The sequence below is a fragment of the Temnothorax americanus genome, unplaced genomic scaffold (assembly GCF_048541705.1).
Source record: "Temnothorax americanus isolate GAGA-0224 unplaced genomic scaffold, ASM4854170v1 Scaffold1, whole genome shotgun sequence".
NCBI lineage: Eukaryota > Metazoa > Arthropoda > Insecta > Hymenoptera > Formicidae > Temnothorax > Temnothorax americanus.
The window spans coordinates 8,116,806-8,140,884 of NW_027509230.1; the positions used below are offsets into that span (position 1 = coordinate 8,116,806).

The following is a 24,079-nucleotide window of genomic DNA, read 5'->3' on the forward strand; positions in this document are numbered from 1 at the left end:
GAGGCAATTCACAGGTGCGGCATCACAGGTGCGCAGGAGCGAACGTTTCGTTTCTCCAGCACAGAAGATATATTAATACGGTAGGCTGACAAAAGCGCGTGGGGTGCGCGCTACCGGTGCCGTCGTAAAGTCGTTTCCGCCTCCTCGCGCGCGCCACGCTGGTGGGCTCGGAAGACAACGCGGGAAAAAGAGGCTTTTTTATGGCGGTGTGTTGCGCCGAGCACAAATTTGCAGAGGACTATGGCAGCGGCCGCTTTTGAAAAGCCATTCGAAAGAATGGACGTCTAATGGCGACGATGTACGTAATTTTATGACTATTGTCGGTTGAAACGGTGATTCGTGATGCCGTATAGAGCGTACATCCACCAAGCGATTCATCGCGCACGATCAATGAAGTCCGATTCTGTGGATACGCGAAATCAACGATCGAAACTGAAAAAGTAAATGAAGCTATAAACCTAATTTGACACGTGTATTTTTACGTTCGAGAATGAATACGCGGAGATCATCGCCGGCGTGTATATATCTCGCAGATTCGACCTTTTGCGCGAGTCACGCCGATTTCTGTTCTCGAATAAGGTAACGCGACTTGCGCATCGCTAGATCGCGGTAACGCGAACTGAAAATCGGAACGTTTCGAAATGCGATAATTTACGCATTACAGAGGCTTGTTTGCGCCAGTCTGGCGCGGTCACCGCGAGAAAGAGAAACGCCAAATGGAACTTCCCCCGATCGACTAGGAACCGCGCCGCGCCGTTGGGTTACATTGCGGTGCTAATCATCATTGGTAACCGAAAAATAACGCTCTAGTCTAAAAGCTATTTGCTCTAAGTATTATCCGCGGATAAAAGCATATATAGCCGGCTACGAGCCGAGGCTGGATACGGGTTCACTTTAAGGCCGCGTTCGCGCACGCACACATCGGCGCACAACACTCGCACGCACGGATGGAACGACGATTTTTTCTCCTCCCAAGTGACGCTACCGGGCGATAACGCCCGGTAATTGGCACCGTATAAGCGTTACGCGCACGTGCAACGCACATATACAAATGTATGACTGCACAGTCAGCTTGCGAAATTGTGCTACGCCGGATTTTTACCGTAAAGCTTCGGGCAAGTCCGTTGTGGCGTTAGACTTTTGCGATCCTCCGCGTCAAATGTATTATAATCAGTAATTAGTACATCCGTTACGATTTTAAGAGGGAAATTTCAGTTCGCGGTAACATAATTATTGCTAATAATTTTGGATATTTGATATCAATTTCATATTTCATCTTTTCCTTCGCGCATGAATGACCTCGTATCTGTTGAAAGATTTTGATAAGCCTATAAATAGAATTCGTATAATCGCGTCAATAGATCTACCTTTACCAGGGTTGATGACCTGTATCGGTATCAGTTAGCAAATACCAACACGAATAAATCTATTTAAGCGTATTGCCAATATGTATTTCGTATAAAAAATAGCGTTTACTTATAACGTGTCTTTCTTTAAATGCGGTTCACTAACTACTGGAAAATAAAAAAAAAGTAAAAAGGTAAAAAAATATTCTGTGGGACAAGAGGACGAGATTCCTTTATCGGTTTTCTTATTACTCGTATCTTACGAATCTATTATTTCTTACGGGTCATTAGCGCTAAAAACCGATTTATCTAAGAAAGATGATCAGATTATCACTCGAAGGTCTGATTTGCGTCTGATTTCCTTTAATCCTATACGTAGACATTCTGTCTTTAATCCTACGTAGAATTCTGAGTTTCCACGTACAATAAATAAGTATAACGATAACAGCTACCGCGTCCTCGAGTTTTTGAACGTTAATTTGTTCTAGATTATTGAAGAATTCTAGGTACTGAGGAGCACGTAGATTATTAAAGTATCATGTTATTTCACAAACGGCATGCGCGTTTTGAATGAAGTCTTGGTATGGAAGTTACAGTCGAGGTGCGCTGGATGGCAATCTCCGTGAAAGAAGAAATTTCACACGCGATTTATCCCCTTGAGCATAATATCTTTGAGGATACAAGGTCCCCGGGTGAGGTAAAGCGTAACTCAACCAAGACAGGTTGCATCGAGATGTTATGGTAAACATACAGCGAAAGATCTCGCACCTAGGTGCGAGATCGGGCTTGGAGTTTGCCTGCGTAAATAGACGGGAGGACGGGGTTTATGTTTCTGTCTCAAATTCCTTACGTGCAGGCGCATAACCCCTTCGAACCTTAATGCACCGTAACGTTTAACGACTTCGTCAAAGAGACTTCTATGGCGCTGTTTGCACGTTGTCTTTTAGAGGACCACGGTTCCAAAAGTTTGGCAAGACGATTATCGGCACATGTATAAGCGGCCGGGTTGGCGCGAACGTTAAGATTCTTCTGGGTGTGTCTATTCGCGTTCGCACATGTCGCCAACTCAACAACGATCCACGCTACTTAAATAAGCAACGATGAAAAAAACGTTACGTTCGCTTAAGCCGTACAGTCTGGAGTAGCAAAAATATAATCGTAAAACGCTTTTTACAATCTCTCTGTGTGTATATTCTGAAACTTATTTTTTACAGGACCGTAAAACGGCGTCTGATACAATGGAGATGAACAAATTAATACTAATAATAAGGACAGCAAGTCCTAGTGAAATATATATTGTCTCGATTCTAAACTGCAGTGTCAATTCTTTTCACTTAATTACGACAGAGGTAAGTAATATTTTGTCAAATCATATTTTGTTCGTTGAGTATCTACCAATATAATAAACTCCTGCGTTTCTCGTTGGTGCTCGTAGCAACTTACTGATAGAATTGAGTCCGTAGTTGGTATGGTAGACAGATTGCGACGGGCTGTTGATCGGGAGTCCGGAGTTGCCGAGACTAAGACTGGAACCTAAACTTCCCGTGCTTTGTTGACCGAGTTGCCCAAAACCACTCATCGTCATGCCGCTTTGCAATTGTCCAAGACCTATACGGGGCAGATGAGCACGGTTAAATACGCGAGGGGTAATTAATGCAAGGTTTACGTGTGTTACAGCGACATGGGGAGGCGGGAGGTTTGTAAAGAAACGGGAAAGATCGGTTAATTATCGGTGTCATTGTCGGTACAACCGTCGGTGAACAACCGTGGGACCAATAATACGCAGTAAGTAATTTCAGCTGTCTCAACCAGTGGACGGGCGGAATTAAATTAGAAGGCGAGCATCGTCGCGACTTCGTCTACGAGAATTGTTGTTTCCTTCTCATGTTGCTTCTTCTCCCGTTAGCGCGTGAACGAGATGCTAATCATATCGCGCATTAAATGACATAACGAATTGTGTGCAATTTGCATAGACGCGGATAATACGCTTCAATTAAATCGCAGACAAAAGTGCCTACGTCTTTGAGACTACACAACTTTCTTCATTCTCGTTTACACTTGCGTTTCGATCCCGGTGCTATTTCATCTTTTAGAAATGAAATTAATTTTGTAAGCCGCGTGTGTGTACATGGAATAAAAATATATTTGTATAAATCAAGTAGATTAAACTACACATCTATAAATTCAGATTATGTGTTAAAATATTGCACAAACTAGATTATATATAACAATAATAATAAATTTCAGATACTTCGTTAACATTTTAAGAAATATTCAAAATCAGTGGTTTCATTGATCACTGGCGTAAAAATGTAAGATTTCTTGACACTTGAACATAATTATTTATTTATATAATGTTTAAATATTCATTGTCTCTCGAATTATTGATTTATAAAAACTATTTGATTTATAAAAATGAAAGAGATTATTGCAAAAATGAAAGTATCGACTTTACTAGATCTCTTTCTCTTCTTAGTTCTCTATATTATCAAAATAGATTGCGTAATTATTTCATAAGACAGCGGATCAATTTGAAATGTCTAATTAGAAAATTTATAAAGAAATGAGAAAAATGCTCGGTGTAAGCACACTCTCTAAATATTATATTTTTTCTCTACAACTGTCTTATGTAATAACGATCTGATATGTAACTGATCTTATGTAATGCATTATTTAGAATTTCAGATTTATAAAAAAAGCAAAAAAGAATTATAAAAATAAATAACACTACGAAAAATAAGCGATTGTGTGTAAATATGTAAATCTTATTTATATATTTAACTAACACAGTTAAATAATTTATATATTTACACAAGTCTCTCTCACAGTATGCATTGAAATTATACATAAATGTGTGCATTATGGAATACCGTCACTTTATCAGTGATCCAATGTGACATATGAAATTGATAGCTGCTACGGAAATAACTGTCAGAGGAGATAGTTTTTTTAAAGGATATCAGGAAATTCTGGTATAAATTTCATTTTTAAACATGGCCGATGACAAATATCGAGTCCTTGCGAGTAATAATATACAAGCGATCGAAAAAGCGTTTCCTGTCTTGGCCAACGTAAGCATATGGATAATTTCTTTCTTTTTTTTTTATCTTGCGTTTCTTGGTTACGGTTAGTGATAAAAGCTATTGATATCTGACCTGTTCCCATTCCCCATCTGTCCGCAGGAGTATGAAACATTCCGCTGCACAAGTCGGAGGTCATCGGTCCGAAGGGAGGTAAGCCGTGCGACGGTAGCAGCGATCCCGAGGACCGAAACACGTTGGTTGTCTTCTTGCGCTTCTTCCACTTCGCTCGTCGGTTTTGAAACCATACCTACAGGCAGGTGAACAAGGAGTCTGTTACTGGTAGTCTGATAAAAAGTTCAAAAATTCTTAAAAAATCCTAAAAAAAAATATATAATATTAAATAACAGATCATATATTTTTTTGTTACGTTTATTATAGAAATAACGTGATTCTTACATTTCCACTGATAGTACTCTTTATCTTTTATTGTTTTTACTAAATTAATACCAATTAAAAATTAATATGACTCGTTCATCAATGAGCAGCAAGAAAGAAAGTCGTTGAGTCAACTATTATCCTTTTCACCAGACATTTTCGTTTCTAAATCGAAAATCGCATATCCGACAATTTCTTTCCCCGCCCTCTCCCCCGCGATATCATTTCTTTTCTCAATAGGACGCAACCAAATCCAACCATTGCGACGGTAAGATGTCCCTCGGTGTTACGACAATATCTTCGACCCCACCGCGGGTAGCTATTAGCCGACGTTATGAGCTGTTGATTCTGGCCACGTAGTGGCCCCCTAAGCTGCCGGGGTCCCGGGACTTGATTTATTGATATCGCATGCAAAGCCCGCCTCTGTGTTCTCCGATATACCTACCCTCGCCCTATCTCGCCACCACCACCACCACCACCAACGCACCACCAACACTACCACTACTCTACCGGGCTCTCTCTGTCTCTCTCGCTTCTATCCTTCGCCGCAGACTATAGTCCCTTTTCTGGCACGGTAGCGAGCACTGTAGCCATCTCATATGTGCCCATAAATTAGTACTTTAGCATTAAAGCGCGGGATGCGCGCTTGCGCCACCGTACGCACCATACATATGACCATACACACACGAGACACATACACACACACAAACACACACACACGCACACACTCCGGCACGCACACACAGAGAAGAGCAGGACGGCGGAGACCGAGAGGGGTGGCGGTTCAAGGGGTAGGAACACCCTACGCTAACATACGAGGATTATACGAATCTAATTGGATATATGGGATTTACACGCTCCAGTATACACCTCAGGTATTGCAACGAAGCGATCGTTGCATTCTTACGCCGCTCGACGGTTCTTTAATATCTAGCACAAGATTTTGAAATCGGGTGATATACGATAACAGGAAACGAATGTCGATATCTTGAATCCGTCACCTGTTGTCGCTGGAAAACTTAAACAGTTTTAACAAGATTCGTTAATTTTACATGTGTCATTTGTAGCTTCACGGCTGTTGACGCTTGTCATCAGTGAAGCGATAACTATTATTCAAATAATTTTTATCGGATTGCGATTATACACGTGTATAAGATAAAACTCAATTCTATAATATGGCATCATATACATATAATAAGCTAATATATTTAGTGATTATGGCGATTTTAAGTAACTCGATGTGAAATATGTTCTCATCTTTATTTTTAACTCTTTCTTATGTGTACTGACTTATCTTTCTTAGAATAATCTTCTTTAATTTTTAATTGAATACGGACAATGATGTCATTTTTGGCTAAATTAACGTTTATCGTCCCGTGATATTTGTCGGAGACTCGTAACAGCTGGCGGGTCTCTTGACTCTCAAGGATGGACGCTCGTGACGAGAGAATGGCATTAGAGCTGGGTGGTGTTAAGTGCATTGGGACCGAATCAGCGTCTATATATCAGTCAGTGGCGTAGAATCAAATACTATTCTCCTCCATCTCCATAAAATTCACTACATCCTTATAAAGGCGGATATATCTACGATTTCAAACATGTGAATGCGCATTTCTCTTCGCCGATATCGCGCATGTAACTTCAGATGCGAATATGACGGTTCAATAAAAAAATTCGCAAAATTGTTGAATATCTAAGATAATTTTAGTTTTCGTGTGTTTGCAAAATTGTTCAATATGATCTCACGTATTTATCCGATATGTTAATAAATCGCTTGATCATGTACTCAAATTATCGATTTACCAAATTTTTACTGTCGTTAATCATTCAATATTATCACTTAGGCTAGCTAAATCTCACAACTTATACGTCTGATAATTACTATTGTATATTAGCAGTATTAAGTTTTTAATTTTTTTTACACATTTTAGAATGTTTTCTTACAATAAAAATATTTCAGTTTATCTTCTATTAAATCCTTCTATTCATAGTTGTATAAAATGTCTATATATTTGTTACTAAATAAATAAATTAAATAAGTGATTAAATATATGAATAAAAATACATGTGTTTGCGTCAAATAAAATATATTTATAATTTATAAATTATTCAAAATATCTCAATTAAAATGTTATTATAAATCTCTGCATTAAATACGCACTTTCCCTTTCAATAAACTTGCATATAGCATCTTTTAAGATAATACAAATATTAACAACATTAAATAATTAAAACATATATCCAGCTTTTAGACATATATCGATGTATTTTTAGATGTCTTGAGAATTTTCTAATTTTCACAAAATATGAATTTTCTTCTCGTCGATATGCCTATTTTATTTTATTTTAAAGCAGCCATGACGCGTGCGGTGAAGGTAGACTTTTCCGCCCTTTTCCGGGGTCACGATGTCTTCGCGCCGTCGACGAATCGTGTCTTGACACGTCGATTTCACGGTAGAATTACGATGTAACCGCGACTAAATGCCCGTGGATAATCCGCCGTTACACGCCGATCCACAATCCAGAGGAGGGAAAAAGCAGACTGCCTACGCGCAAATCGCGCATTATCACATACACCCTCTATCCCGCACGCAGGTGCATCGAGCCTATACACGTATGGCAGAACTTCCGTTAATTAACGCAGGCGGATGCTAATGGGTTCTGTTACGAAATAACAACGCGCGAACGAGTGCTTTCGACGCGCGTGTCCGATACCGAAAAGCCGAGCAATCGATATGAGTTCTTCATTCGTGTCGGAATCCAAGATTCATGATCGAAGAACGATCGGGAGTATCATAGTGTGTCGGGTGTGTCCAGAAGTACATTAGAAGTTTAAACTTGCGTTTACAATAAATAAGCTGTACATGTCTAATTAATGCTGCAGAAGACCTGCAGATAGATTAAAATTAAATTAAATTTTAAACATATGCATAAAAACATGAAAAATAAAAAATATAATTTCGAATAATGGCCAATATACAATTAATACTTAATGACAAAAAGTCGTGATATAGTCAAAAATACATGGAATCTTCATAATTGCAATCAATTTAACATACATGTTCCGAAATACATGACAATTTTCTTTTGGAACCGATCGATCGGAATCGACCAGGTTCCTGCCCGAGAGCTTTATTGTACTAAAACTCTTAATCAATGTGATTGAAACAGTATGAAGATATGTTGAATTCACTTCATAATGTCATTAATCAAACTTCAAATTTAGCGCTGATAGAAATGCAATTGCTCTATATCTTTAGTATTAGTTTCTCTATAGTATTATTTCCATCGCGCTCATTTTTATGGTGCTAGTATAATACGCGTACCAAGAAATTTACAAAAAAATTTATCAAAGTTTTGATTACAATAGCATTTCACAAGCATATTGTACAATTAAACATTTTATACATTCTGTAGAAAATATATTTCAGCTATACATTCAGATTATACATATATTTAAATATGTATTCAAAATATATTTCTCGTTAATGTGCTAATGAATGATATTTCCGTCGATGAATGATAGACGATATCGGTGCTTCATTGTTAGCGAGCAAAGCCGAAAGGGGTATTCGAAAAGGAACAACTGGCATATATGAATCGAGTTGAACACACCTTTCGATGACTAAGATGCCCTGACTGACGCCTTTTCGTAAGATATAAGCGCTCCGGCGAGGAGCGAACCGGCGCGGCGGGTCAATTAGGAACATTGCTTTTTAAAAATTGATCAATCACTGCTTTCTCGGGGCGCGTGCGCCGTGGCAGCTGTTCCCAGGAAACACCTGGGATCAGGATGAGGGTGGATACGGACGTTGCTGGTTTCATAAAATCGACATCGACTCTCCTAGTAATCCGGCTGCTCGAGATCGTGGGCGCATTTCGAGATGCACGGGCGGAAGTGCAAAAGTTACAGTTTTGATAAAATTCCAGACGATACAGTCCAGTGTTATCACAGGAACATATGACAGCAAAACATTTTTTTTTATTTTTTCCATAAAATCTGCATCTCTTTATAAATTCTCAATATTATAAAGATAATAATCGCGCGCGTGAAAGAGAGGAGTTTCTTAAAATAAATGGGAATAAATTAAAAGTAAAACGATTCAAGAGTAAATCGATTAAAAATAAAAGAAAATAAATCATTTACTTTTTTATTAAAGAAAGAATATTCTTTTATATAAGTGTCAACTTTTATTTAACGATATTACTTATGTTAATTTATCATATCAATAAAAATTGCAAACAAAATTTCTTCTTTATATTTGTCATTATTATAAAATTCATTCAATATGAAATATCTTAATAGGTATATCTTAATGTCTTAATGTATCTTAAACGTGTATCTAGAGAGAATGTAATACGCTTATTTATATTTATATTTAGTATACATTTAACATTCTTCCTGCATGGTAAAAAATCGCCATAAATTTATCCGCCGACATTTTTACACGAGAGAAGCTTACGCAAAATTTACATGACAGACTATTTACATTTATAATTCGCTGTTCATTAATTTCAGAATCAAGTAATTCCGTTCGTTAAATAAATTATTTTCCATCGTTGAACGTATTTGTAATGTAATGGTAGAATATACATGATCGATATTTCAATAATGATAATGCATTATCAAATCGTATGTATTTCCAATAAAGTTGCAAAGTTTTAAAGAAAATAAGACTACAAATTTTTGTTAATAACTTACAGATGATTATTTTTCGATTTTTCGTTAATAATCTCTCCAATTTTGTTTATAAAAGATTGTAACTTTATTCTGATTTATATTTTAAATTGACAGTTGAAAAAGTTTATATTTAATATCTTTAAAATAATATATAATTAATTTGTATGTGTACACTATATTGCACACATATGTAATCAACAATTTCATTAAATATCGGAATCTTGAAATTTTTTATACATCTCGGCTGGGACTAGTTTTATCAAACTATAATACTTCCAAAAAGCATTTCCGCAACGACAAAGGATCATAGAAGACGGTAAGAATCGCGATTTTCAAGAAGCGATCTTTTCTATTTCTTTTCGTCGATCGCGAGAATGGCTTAGTTTAACTCCGGAGGAGCCCTCGAGCCTTCAAGGGGAGGCAAGAAAGGTGGCAAGACGCGAGCATTGGCCAGGCAGGGATGGTTTGAGGTTAGGATGAGGTTTAGGGGGTGGGGAAGAGGTGGCGAGACCTCGTAAAGGGGGTTTCAGCAGGCGCTGATATAAATTGAGCTTGCCATCAAGGCAAGCGGCGGGATCTGCCCGAGGCCACAAGATATATAGGAGTAGCTTTCAGCACGCCATTGAAGAATAGTCCGACTCACTTCGCGGAAAAACGCCTCGAATCGCCACGAAACGAGATAACGTTTCTCTTTTGTGATTCCGCTTCGGGATGGGAGAAGCTTTCCGCGATGAAATTTTGATTCACTGTCTCAAATAGCCGATTTACGAGATTACGAGATTAATATTTTACAATGATACAAGGAGCTAATAATCCTTAATCCGATAAATCTATGTAATCGCACATATTAAATGTTCATTAATTAAGTATTAAATTATAATTTACGATGTTTTCAATACGCACGACCCATCGCAATCATTACTTTTACATAAATCTAAAAAATGATAAAGGATGTTTGATAGAACGATGTTTTAAACCAAAGGTTGATAAGAGAAATTAGCATATATTAAGAGATCTAGCCCTTTTAAGTTAAAATTAATATAAATATGTGAGCGATTTCCGATATTGCCAATAATAAACATATATATTATCTTTATAGTTATCTTTATAGAATTATTTATAGTTGCAAAAAAATTATTTATTAATATATGCTCGTAAATCGACAAAAGAATGTTGGACCACCAGGTGGTGATAAATTTAATGAAAATAAATACTATATAAGTTATGTTTGTAGGATGTGACCCTGATTGATGACGGTAGTCGGGAGACAGTCTGAGGGTGGCAAGACGCATTATCCGGACCGCCCACTGTTTCATGTTGCGTTGCGCCGCTGTCAGGAGAAATATTTTCGCTATGCCATTAGTGAATCGCCCGATTTCTAACGTAGAATTAAAAATCGGTCACTTTAATACATCATTATTCATTACAATATGTTATATGTCTATTATGTATAATACGACTGTTACATATACCTATATTGTTGTTTACGACATTGTATTTATGTCAAGCAAATTAATTTGTCTTTATATAAAATATTACTATACATTCATATTCTATGTAGAGATATATATATAGGCTAATAGAAGCAACTATACATTTTATATGTTGAGTATTATTAGTAAGAGAATATTAACTATATCTCATTAGCATAGATACAAATGGAAGTGAGTGACATAACTTTAATAGAAGACTCGGAAAATTTATCCTGGCAAGAATAGAAACGCAGGTAGTTTCCTCTAGAGCACATAATCTCATAAAGGGTTTGACGCGAAACACGACGATAAAATGCATGCATTCTCGGTGCTCTCACATGCACCTCGGCCATAAACTTGATCCATTTATACTTTATTATTATTTCACGGCCGCAATATCGCTGGCTTACGATACCTGTCGTCAAATTAGCTCGAATTGCTCGTGGAACTGGATTTACTTGTTTAGATAAACTCGCTCGCAAAAGTCTATATGGCACCATACGTTTACGAAAAAGCAACATATCAATCGTTTTCCGAGATCGTATCTTTCACGGGTACTTTCGTAATCCATTTCGTCCACGAATATATTAAATTATGTATCAAATTGCGTGCCTTCTCGTATTGCTCTTGTTTTTGAGAATAAGAAGTAATTATAACATGTGTTTCTAAAGATTTGTCTTTAATATCACTTTATATGTCTAAACTACCTTATACGCCTTGCGATTCAATTTCTATTCTCTCTACTTTGGAAATTATTTAATATATAATTTCTCTATAGTAATATTGTTGTTATTATTAATATATGTAATAAATGCAATTATATGTAATATATATATATATATATATAGATATATTATAATAATATAATTATATATATATTATTATTATTACTATTACTATATATATTGTATTGTTATATATTATTCTCTATAAAGTAAATTCTGCTGTATCAAATTATATAATTTATTATTTAATATTTTTAAATTTCTCATAGAATTCCCTTTTTGTAACTTAAGTATGCGTACCTAGTCCTCGGTCCTTTAATCGAGCGAACTTATGGATTTTCGCTGCTTTCGAAATTATTCAGTGCTGCAAACGTCATAACAAAATGGGCGTTAGATGATGCTCCCTCGGGTCATCGCAGCGACACAATTTATCCATCGAGAACCCTAATGCCCTTCCGCGGCGCTGTTACCTCGCGCGTCTACACGGGGATGCTTTTCTCCCCGGCCTTGTTACACACGCGCGCGCGCATCCGTATGCGTGTAACGCGGTTCGTGCCGTACACCCTACACGCGATATTTTTCGGGCGGCGACACGTAAGAGCTAATATCGCGGCCTATGCATATTTATACGGCATTAAAAATCACCCCTCCCTTAAAATGCATAGACCACTGCATAGCAGAGGCGCTGGATCTTCGCTGAGCGCGCGACGCAGAAGCGGCGCGGCGATGGCAAAGCGAGATTCGCGCGCACGCGTTTTACGCTTTTTCATCGCTTGCCGAAGTTCCATTTTACGCAAGGAAGAGCGAATCGGTATTTCGTTGCGAATTTTACGAACGTCATCGCGGCTCATGTATTGTTTTAAAATTTGACGACGCTAACAAAGAGCGAGTCTAAAATTTTACATTTCTCTTTTACAAAATTTTACATTTTATTTCTACATTTCACGCAACTTTTGCTTGAAATACTTTGAAAACACAAAGCTATAAATTCCATAATAAAAATAAATAAAATGTAATACAAACGATTTCTTCGCGACACTGTTATTCTGATAGTCCCAATAATGACGGCTTTGTTTTACGTCGAACAAAAAGACGGGCCGTTATAATAATTTAATATGATCGATTTACATATAAATTAATTTCTGCATATATGATAATTTTTAATCCGTTGCGAAGATTTTTGACGCAATGCGTGATCCATTACGATCTTTAAAAAGAAATTAAAGATGCTAGAAAAGGGTATATTCAACCGTGCGGTAACGTGACAATGATTTAACGCGACGCTCGTTCATGATCGAGAGTGATTCGCGGCATATAGTAACTTGACACAGGAATGTTTGATGCATCGTCGTAAAACACTCGATTGCCATGTACACATGTCCGGCAACGTCGAATATATACCCCATCCGCAAATGTGACCGGCGATAGTTTATCGCGCGGAAATTTTACAACTCAATATCGTATCTCGATCATATTCGAATTTTGATACCGCACGCGCGATACCGTAACTCTGCGTTAAAGGTATTGATTTTGCAATAAACGTCCTCGGACTCGCGCTTCCTTTGCGCACAGTCGACCAGCGGAATTATCGACTCTTCGCGGGACGATATTACTCGAATCGCGGATATTTTCTGGCGCGTAATTTCTCGTTCATAAAAGCTTATCGATATAGTGACGTGCGACGTGACAAGGATGGTCCAGCCTTATAAATAATTAACATTTTCAAAGGAACACTTTTCCAATCGAGCTGTCGATTCCAGAGATATTCGGCTCATTGAAGCTTCTGCTTTTGAATTACGTTTAAATGCAATAAATTTAGACAAAGAAATCGCTGGTTAACTTGTATATAATCAGAAATTAATCGTGATTCATCATAATTATACAATAGTAATAATTAGAAAATTATTATAATATTTGTTGTAATTATAAAATTTACAAATATGGAAACGTCGCTCTTAAGTTAGAAAAAGCCGGTGGTAAGTTCTTCGCAACGTCGCGCAGTGCGAGCAACAAAACCATTTCCCATTTCTCGGGGCAAGACAATAACGAACTACATTTATCCTCGCTGCAGTCACTTGCTTATCCCAAAGGACGGCCGAATGACATCGCCATTCATCCGGTTCCCGGGGGATACTTTGAAAGCAATACTCCGGCACCCGCTATACCGTGGACGAGCTACCGCATCTCTCTCGTGGCATATGTGACTTCTGCAACTCGCGATATATATCGAGGCGAGAAAAGTCACGCGTTTAGCCATTGACTCTTCTCAAGAAATTGAGACTCTCGTATACCCCCCAGTCATTGTGATTCGTTTCTTAATTATAATCTAATATAATTCGTTATATTAAAAAAATTAATTATAATCTCTAAACAATTCGTTAATTGTTAATATAAACGCGTACAAAATTCACATTGCTCTTATATCGTACCATCACTTTTTAATTACGCTGATAATTCAATAAATATCATAAAAATGCACGCGAGATTTCAACTCGTTCTGCTATAGGATTCTCGAGCACATCCAGGAATCACGAAAATATTTTTATTTTACCTAATTTCCGTTTTTACGAATAAAATGGTATTATCGAAAAAATGTTTCGAGAGATACTGGCTATTTCCGCATTAATGATTTTACACTGCGATTCCGGAGTTCAAACAATCGAAAGAAGTCGGACTGACGGTAGTGCAATGCGGTTGGACGACGATAATCTACGAAACGATATCGCGCGCGAAAACAAAAGGTGTCCATTTTTGCGGCGCCGAAAGTTCGCGCTCATCGACAAAAGGTCGTGCCCCATAAAATTTCCGGCAGTGGCAATCGAAAGGACCCTTCAGCCTAGAAACGAGCAGTTACCTGAGGCAGTTAAGTTAAATGCCTGTTAGCAGACGTTAACTGCCCGGCGCTATGGGTTCTATTCCGTGGACGATTGCAATTTTAATCGCCTCTTCATTATGATTAAATTTAAATCGACCGTGTGCAGTCTAATAAAGCTCGTTCTATCCGGCGCCGCTCTCTCTCTCTCTCTCTCGAAACAGAAAATGTCTCCTGGGCGGATTAAAATACGCGTAATTAAAACCGTAAAGTGCCGATATGCCGCCCGAAATAAACTGTCGGCTTAGTAATAAACGTCCGGCTGAAAAAAGCTTTTGTCTCAAACTCTCGGCGCAGCGAGTCTCTCGGAATGATTGAACTTTATTTGAAGCATCGAGCGCGGCGCGCGCGCGAATTAATATTCGGTATGATTGACGGTAAGGCATAACGCCCGCGCGCGCGTTCTAAAAGCGTGCACATCGCATGAAAAAAAGCCGTTGACCCCGTGCGTCAATCGTGAATTCTCGCCGCGAGCGGCAGTCCCGCATTATTTCGCGCTATACCATCGTGCGAAATAATGCATAACCATCGAGCGACGCTTCCATTGAGGAATAATATTCTAAATATTATTGCATGGATGAGGGAAGGGTAACGAACACGCGTTTTTCGTTGATTTAATTCCATCGACATCCTGTGCTTCTTTCCTGGTATATTTCCCCGTTTACACTAGAGATTTATCGCGAAAATTAAATTGTGAGTTCGTAACTCTCAACTGTGACGAAATCTCGAATGATATTATGTAAAATATCCAAAGCAATTTTGTTCTTGTTGCCAAATAAAAATCATTTTATTATCATTATTAACCGCAAGATGTTAAAATGTGCCCTTTTAATAAGTACTTTTCGCGCTTGTGGAAAGCAGTCGTCAAATACAACAGCCGAACGACTATTTCGATGCAGCTGGAGGGGTTGGTTGCGCTTAGCGACACCGCGCTCTGCAAACCGGGTAACGCGCCGGGTGTATGAGAGTAATACGTGAGTTACCCTTTTTTTTTTATTCGAAAATGATAAAACTCGGTCTAATGTAAAATTCATTATGTCCATTACGGCTAATTAAGCGGAGCGAACACTCACCAAAAACCCGTGCATTTTTCAGCGATAAAGTCGGCGGCTCTTAATTATTTTATTTCGAACGAGCGCGCGTACCGGTAATTCGCTATATTCTATACGCCATATATACGTCAAATTTCGCGGTGCCGTCGCGGGAATGCGCGTATCTCCGATACGCGTCTTAGGACAATACGTATCGCCGCGCTAACGAGTTCGCAACGTAACAATAATCGCATTAAGACGTTAATTAAATGTTACACATAATTTCAAATAGCTGCATAATGCCACTTCGAAATAATTGTTGTTTGTACAGCAGTTCTCACGATGCGTTACCCGCGCAATTTAATAGTTGTTCATTAACGGGAATTAGAGATGGAGCAGCAATTACGCCTCTCTTCGAGCGATAATAAATTACAAATCGATGAACCGTAATATTTCATTACGCTATTCCAAGTATTTTGTTGCTAATCAGGGATGCTTCCCATCGTTCCGCCGCATTTCGCTCGATCGGAAAAATGGTGACTGATTAATCTCTCCATGCGACCGTTCGCTCTGCCAGAGCGATGTGTATGTATGTATATATGTGTGTGTGTGTGTGTGTGTGTGTGTGTGTGTGTGTGTGTGTGTGTGTGTGTGTGTGTGTGTGTGTGTGTGTGTGTGTGTGTGTGTGTGTGTGTGTGTGTGTGTGTGTGTGTGTGTGTGTGTGTGTGTGTGTGTGTGTGTGTGTGTGTGTGTGTGTGTGTGTGTGTGTGTGTGTGTGTGTGTGTGTGTGTGTGTGTGTGTGTGTGTGTGCCGATTGCATTCGAAATATCTCTATCGCATGCGGTATCGATCGAATTTTGAGTGCAACGAATTATAACAACAAATAGTTTTCTTCTCGTTTAAAAATTAATATAAACGCATTTTGCGTAATAACAATGAGAAATACACTTCAATTTTTTTTTAATAATGAGGCAAATGTCGGCCCATCTAATATTTTGATATTTTAGAACGTAAATATGTTTATAAGCTCGAAAGATTATTCGACAAAATTGTTATAATAAAATTTAAAAAGAAGCAAACGTATGTAAAGAATGATTGGATAAACAGTACGTATCAATGAGCGAGCGGAGCAATTCTTGTGTAACTATCGCAGCTATCGGAGAGACAGAGAGGGAATGAGCTGCCTCGTTATTATGTTCAACGCACTCGTAGCGAGCAATTTTCTACCCATTAATGCAACGATTATACAACAGAGCTATTACGCTTACTGTATCAATGATGCGGAGTATCATAATTTATGCTGCATACAATGTACCGTATTGTAAAATTGTGAATTATAAAAACGAATAGGAATCGTTCGTGGACTGAGTCCCTCAATTCCCAACTCTAAACTTAATTTCTCGCAAATCAATCAATTATCGAAAAACGATCCTTGAAAGTCAGCCATTAATATCCCGAAATGTTTTAATCCTTAAACGATTTAGACACACATGCGCCATGCGCATATTTTCGAAACTTCTAAACGTAATCATATTTTCATAATTAAGGGAAAACGCGTAGTTACATTTTTGATGTCCCAGAGCGCGAAATGAGATCGGCGGCGTGTCCTGCGGCACGAGCGCCGATCGGGATCTTTTCCATTCAAGTTCATTATCGCAGATGATCGACATGCGTAACGCGCGGGCAGCCCGGTATAATAATTGAAGAAAGGAAAAAATAAAAAGAGATTACTCGGCGGTCCTTAAAACACGCGATGGATCCGCCATGGCAAGTCAAGAAACCTTTGATAGCGACGCTCGATAGTATAGCGATGCTGAGCGCCGGCGCCTTTCCCTCGCAGCCCCATTGGTGCCGAAGGCCCTCTCCACACGAGTGCCCGCCGCCGGGTTTCCTTGGAAACGCTTCGTTCACGCTGATGTCTACCCTCGCCTACAGAAAACCTCTTTCAATTAGGCAGCCTGCCGCCGCCCGACAGACCCACGAATCCCGGTCCGTTTTCTCTCCCGTTCCCTTTTCTTTCTCTGTTCTATCTTTCAGCTTTCCTTTTTCTTCCTTTGTTTGGTGTTTGTTTTTCTTTTATTTTCTCTCGCCTGACGTTTCCCGCGCCGCGTTGCCGAATACGAATACGCGCTACTACGGGATCGGAGGCGAAGAAGTCACCGAGTACCACGGGTGACTTTGAAACCACTAATTCGTTAAACAACTAAAAGGCGTATACGCCGGGGTCAATGTGTCGCGCTATTCTGACGCGATATAAAAATTAGAAACCGAGGCAGACATATCGACGATAATATGGACCGGGGAGTATCGACTTGTTAAAAATGTATAATACCTAAGAATCGCCGCGCGAGATATCGAAAAAACGATTTCAAAGTGGTACTAGCAAAATGATAAGCGACTCAAATTAAAATTCACCGCTGCAAACCCTCTGGATTATCTCAGTTGATTTTAGAAGCTCTCTTTTTATCACGCGACTAAGATTATCTCGATTACAAAGTATCCTTAATCGACGATATCTAAGATAACTGTTCTCGCCGTGCAGGCATCAGATATTTAATTACACAGCGAATAAATACGGGGATAAGCGTCATGCACGGTACGACTCGCATGTGCGAATTTATATACGCGCACGGCGAGAGGGATGGAGAAGCGTAGCTGCTTGATATGCAGCACAACGCCCGGCTTGACTGACGCCTCCAAGTTGCGAATAAAATTTTCATGAATTTCTATTAACTCCGTTTTTCTAGACGTGCCCCGGAGACTGAAAAAAGTTCCGTCAGCTGATAGCCCGCAGGGAGGCCAAAATCACCCTCTCGCGTTGGTCAAATCCGATCGAAAGGACAATTTTTTAGCTGGTTCGCGTGGCCTGCTTTTGAGTTAATTTGACGCATAAAATTGTCGTCAAGACGTAAAGATTAAGAATATAATTAAGAAACTGATATTTAAGAACGTTATATACCCTCGTTTTAACGTGATGCAAAATAATTCCCCTACCCTCTTTCCAATCGAGTGAAATAACATAGTGATACTAATTGCAAGTATTTGCAAAGTAAGTTATAATACGTTTATAATGCTCTTTATTGATTTTTATCAATTTCAATGACCACTCTTCGTCGTTTTAAATTTTATCATTGCGTGAAATTATAAGTTATTTTGAAGCCAAATATATCGTTGGTTAATTTTTCTGTCGAATCTTTAATGAGATACGTGCTAATAATGCACCTAATAATCAAACGAAGAGGTCGATAAACTTTTAGATGAATAAGACAGGGGAATTCAAGCCTTTTTATTTCATAAATTCTGAGATTTCCGTCAGGTCCATATTTAGATAAACCGCGGAAACCACGAGTGTATTCTCGCTGTCAAAAACACATTATGCTCGTTAAATTATAATACGGAAGATGTCTCGATTTACCATGCCTTTTTTAATTCGATTCGACATTTATCGCCGATGCGTCTATTTTTAATGTTTCTCGTTAACGTACGCTATTTTTCATTCGTTACATCTCTACGTATTAATACAATATAACTAGCTCTCTTTTAAATCATTCCTTCAAAAATGTTATTTTTAGAGAAAAAATAAAAGTTTGATTTTACGAGTAAAATAATACTTTTTTTTTCTCAATCGCATGTCGGGCAATAACAAGGTTCAACTATAATTATCCTAATTCATGATGAAGCCATACATACATTTTGTATATCTTCACATTAAGAAGATTTTAATGGATCGACACTATAACTTTTGCAGGATCGATACCAGCAAGAGAGCACAGCTTTTGGGGAGAACCGCCTGCCGCGGTTGAGATTTCTGGATCTTTGATCCCGGAATTCCTGATGCCAGAGGCGGGACTTGCGAGCTTCCGCAAAGTTTCGCGGTCGACTCGCAACCAAGTAGAACCCACCAAAATTCGGAACCCCGCAGGGTGAGGGCTTAGCTGCTGTGCTCCAAGTTTCACTTTAATCCAAAAAGCCACGGTAGGCCGGCACAATTGATTCCGCCGGAGTTCCGGTTCTGTCTGGGTTACGTTTCTGAGGATAACCGCGAGGTCACCATACGACAATTTATGCTACTTTGTAACGCTCTATATTACATCGCTCTAAAATACGCTATATGTTCGTGTCCAAATTTTTACGCGTCGGAAACATTATTTTATATTTATATAAATTTTTATAAAAACGCGTTTGTCCTTACGATCCTATGTTGTTGTCCGGCATATTATCATTTCATTCATGCGCGTGTCGGAGATCCGCTCCATATTTATATGATAATATTTATAACGATAATAAATCACCACAATAATTGAGGCACTTATACAAATGAATCGGTCATTGCGGAAAGCATATGACGTATATGATACGAAAAATTAAACCCGATTTTCTGGGAAAAAGATAATTTATTCCTCCGATGGGCCGAATTGTAAAAAAAAAAGAGTTGAGTCATATCTTCTTTTTATACAGTAGCTGATTTAAATAAGTGTCCGAACCATAATGCCGAATTGTAACCATTTTAACGTGCATAACGTAAAGATTGGCGTGTAATTCTGTCACGGCGGTGAACGCGAAGTCACGCGATAATAAAGTTCTCTAGCGCACATTGAAATTAATCATTTCGTGCCAACGCAACGGCAGTGTGTACATTTTGACCACACCTACCTGAACGCGACTTTCCGTGAGGCCGATCCTTAGTGCTATTTCCTCCCTCAGAAAGATATCCGGGTAGTGAGTTTTGCCGAAACACCTTTCCAGCTCGTTGAGCTGGGCCGGTGTAAAACGCGTCCGATGTCGCTTCTGCTTTGCGGGTTTGTCATCGCCTTGCCCGATCCCAGCCGCGCTACCTAAAATGCAAAACCACGGTTAAATAATATAAACGTAAAGCATCGAATTTTCTCTGATTTCAATTATCTTTAATTGTAGAACAAATCGCTAATTGAAAGAATAATTAAAGAATAAAGCGTGACGTTTCCTCTCTTACATTTTGAAAAAGAGGAAATAAAATCTACTTATTTTGAAATTTATCGTTATCGGAAAAAAATCATCCCTAATATAGAAAAGAGTGTGAAATCGATCAAAGCAAGTATAGTATCGAAAAAGATCATTTATCACGTCCTATATATATATATATATATATATATATATATATATAATGATATCGAGATATTTATTAAATGAAGAATTATCAGTTTTATTAACTTATACAATAATTATTAATAAATATCTTAGATTCTAAGCAAAATATTTCATAGTTACGCTGAATGATCCTATAACATGTGCTGCACATTGGTCAACAGCTAAATTTAAAGAGCCATTGTATATTTAATACATGTTTTTGCTTCTAAATTTTAGTTATGTAACTTTAATGTTTAACATTTGAAAATGACATGTAAAAATGACATGTGAAAATTGATCTCTTAAAAATACAGTTCTAGTTTTTATTATCAGATTATCTAGGTGTATATATATACTTTTTGTAAAGTTGCACTTTCGTCTTAAATAATCACGAATTATTAATGTTATAAGGGTTAAAGTGTAAACTGATAAATGACCGATATTCGTGTTATATCTTTTTCTCAACGTACTCAAACTATTCTCCTAAATAATATAAAAATATGCCGTTGCATTCAGCAAAATGATTTCGCCTTTTAGCTCATCACGAAAACATCGCGCAATTCGTTCTGGGAATATCTCATACGCTTATTGCAGCTGCTCACGTAGCGCATTCGTGGAAAATCGATGCGATTCATCTTTCCATTTACCATCATCCAACTTATTTAATGAACAGATAAAATCCGTCATTCGCTCAATCGCAAATCATTCACGATTTCGCAATGTTACCTTATAACGCAAATAAAAGGCGTAAATAAGAGGATGCTAAATTCTTTATACTTCTAGTTATTCACTCTCTTTTTTTAATAGCTTCGTGAAATGCATTTCTACCGTCAAAATTGAGAAATGGAAAGTTGAGCTTGCGACTCACGTAAGTTAATCGTTCGCCGTGTCTCTTCTTGAATGATTCTCAGCCGACGAGATCGAACGTAAGCAAACGTGACGGCGAGCTTACGTACCTGTGCCGGGCATAGTCATGATCAATTCCTGATGAAGCGTGAGGCCACCACCCGCGGACAGACCGGAGCCCAGATTCACACCCAGCACGCCGTGCTCCTTCTCGTACCGCTTCAGATCTTGCGCATCCTTCGCTCCTACGTGCGTGCAGCGACGAGGTAGGTAAGAAGCAGAGAAAAAAAGAAGACGTGCCGCTTCAGTTTTCTCCCATCTTTTTTCTTTCCGCCGGGCTTCCTCGTGCTCCGCACATGCCTCTCGCTCGCCCGCCCCACGCGCCCGCTCTACGTAGTTTAAATTTGTATAGGAGCAGAAGCTGGCCGAGGGGTGTACGGACCACTTAGCGAGGAGGTGCGAGAATCGTCACCGTATATACTCTGGACTTCTAGGCGCGCAAACACATGTCCCGATATTCCACGCACTCGCAAGTAGGTACATCCATACACGTACGTACACATGTACGCCTCGTGTCTGCGTACACGAGCGTGTGACACCGTGTGTATGTTACGTGCATACGTGAATGTATCGTTGTATCGTGGAGGGTGTCCATCTCAGATCAGTACGCCCACACTACTCCGTGTCAGATCGCGGGTATCGCAACGTCGTTGTGCATTGTCAAAGATGCTTACGTAATGAGGTAAACTAGTTTAGTCAGCTACGACCGCGACGTAGACGCATCTTCTGCGTCACTAAGGAGGAAAAGAAGAAGCTCGTTAAAAATTTCCACCCGCCGAGAGCGACAATGCGATGAAATAAATGCGATGGAGCTGCGCGAAAAATAGAAAAGATTTGAAACAGTGGCGTAACTCGTGCGAAACGATTATTATTAGTTTTGACATTTATATTGACCATTTATAAATGTGAAAAATTTTTCATAAAATTTGGTACAAAGACTTTCCCGTTTACAAAGAGATCTCACAGCTCTATTTTTTTCTAAATTTCTATGTTAAAATGTTAAGACTTTTAAAAAACTATGAAGAGAGTATTATTTTTAATTGTATAAAAGAGATTTCCTAAAAAAAAATTTTCATTGCATTTTATACAAATTTATTATTTAATAATTTTATTTAAATATGCAGACTTTTAATAATAAAATGAATGCAGAATATATAGAATATTCTATTAGTTTCGTTTGCGACAGTAAATATAAAGTAATACATATATATAGAAATACCGAGAATCGATATTAAATTATTAAATCAACATGTAGGTAAAACTTAACTGAATGAGTATCTCTAGATGAATGAATTTTACGACAAATCTTTCTATTTACGTTACAGACATTTAATAATTTTGTTTTATTATAAAGGATTTAATAGTCCCGGTATTTTGGGCGGCGGTGTGGTCTATAGTGGTAGAGCGCCAGACTCGTAATCTGAGGAACCAGGTGGTTCGAGTCCACTAGAGCCATGTATTAACATGGAAAAGTTTTTTTTCCGAAAAACCGCGCCCCTCCGCGGCGTGCAAGATGCGGAGAAAACTGGGCTCCGTCTTTCGGAAGAGACGTTAAACCGTTGGTCCAAAGGAGGAAACAGTAAGGTAGTGGATGAATTGGAGGTTAGGGTTGGGTACGTCCCTTCAAAACGCCCTTTAAGGCCCCTTGGGGTATATAAAGTAAAATTCTTTATCTTTATCTTAGTCCCGGTATTTATGAGCCTCTTTATTTGATAAGAATTTAAATTCTTATACGTGAATTCTTTTGTCTTCATCGAGATTCTCCGCATACAATGAACTCTGTTGTTACAAAAATCGCGCGCAATCACAGTGCTACGTGAATCACAAGGTGCCATGCTGCATCTCCTACAAAGAGAAAAATTTCTCCTCTAACATTTACTTTGCGTAATTACACCCGTATTACTTCGAGATACCTTCCTTCCTTCTTGTTAAAGATTGAGAATGATTATTTAATCCCGCATTAATTGACCGGATTATCGAAGATCATAATCAAATTAAAACGCTAATCACTAAAGGATTACGTGCGGGATGCGACTATAGGCATTCGTTCTACACGTGTATTTTTTTTCGCTCATGGAGTATCGCGGTAATTCAGGATGCGTGAAGCGGCTGTAGAAAAAAAAAAAAAAAAATTTTATAACGTTCGGCGCGCGTTTATCGACATTTGAAAACCTCGTGATTGACAGCCGCCCGTGCTTGAAACGTCTGAATAATAAAGTCATAAATCACATTACTATCCGAAAATGTCGTGACAGACGTATTTATTCGCGTGTCACGCTCGCGAGCTGTACCCGCCTTGTCTCAATGGATGGCCGATGCACCAAATGCAATTAACGTATATCATAAAAAATTTTTAACGGACACACTTTAAGTATGGCGAGATGCGCGCACAACGGTCCCGAGGGCTAAATCTCATTTTTTGAATAATTGAAGGCTGGTAATTGAAGACGTATCGATGCAGTCGCGAATCGGCCGCGGCCGT

General features: G+C 38.5%; 1 protein-coding gene across 3 annotated transcripts in view; it reads right to left on the reverse strand.

Moving 5' to 3' along the window:
• Otp (orthopedia homeobox) overlaps positions 1-24,079 on the reverse strand; it is a 33,042-nt gene that overhangs the window by 5,567 nt on the left and 3,396 nt on the right. The window contains exons 2-5 of one of the 3 annotated variants that reach the window (XM_077424252.1): positions 21,648-21,782; positions 20,239-20,420; positions 4,502-4,676; positions 2,790-2,954 (exon numbers count right to left, since the gene is read on the reverse strand). In XM_077424252.1, the coding sequence (XP_077280378.1) occupies positions 2,790-2,954; positions 4,502-4,676; positions 20,239-20,420; positions 21,648-21,782 (657 nt within the window). Of the gene's footprint in view, positions 1-2,789; positions 2,955-4,501; positions 4,677-20,238; positions 20,421-21,647; positions 21,927-24,079 lie in introns of all 3 variants that reach the window. The other 2 variants (XM_077424173.1, XM_077424315.1) reach the window with 2 other exon arrangements.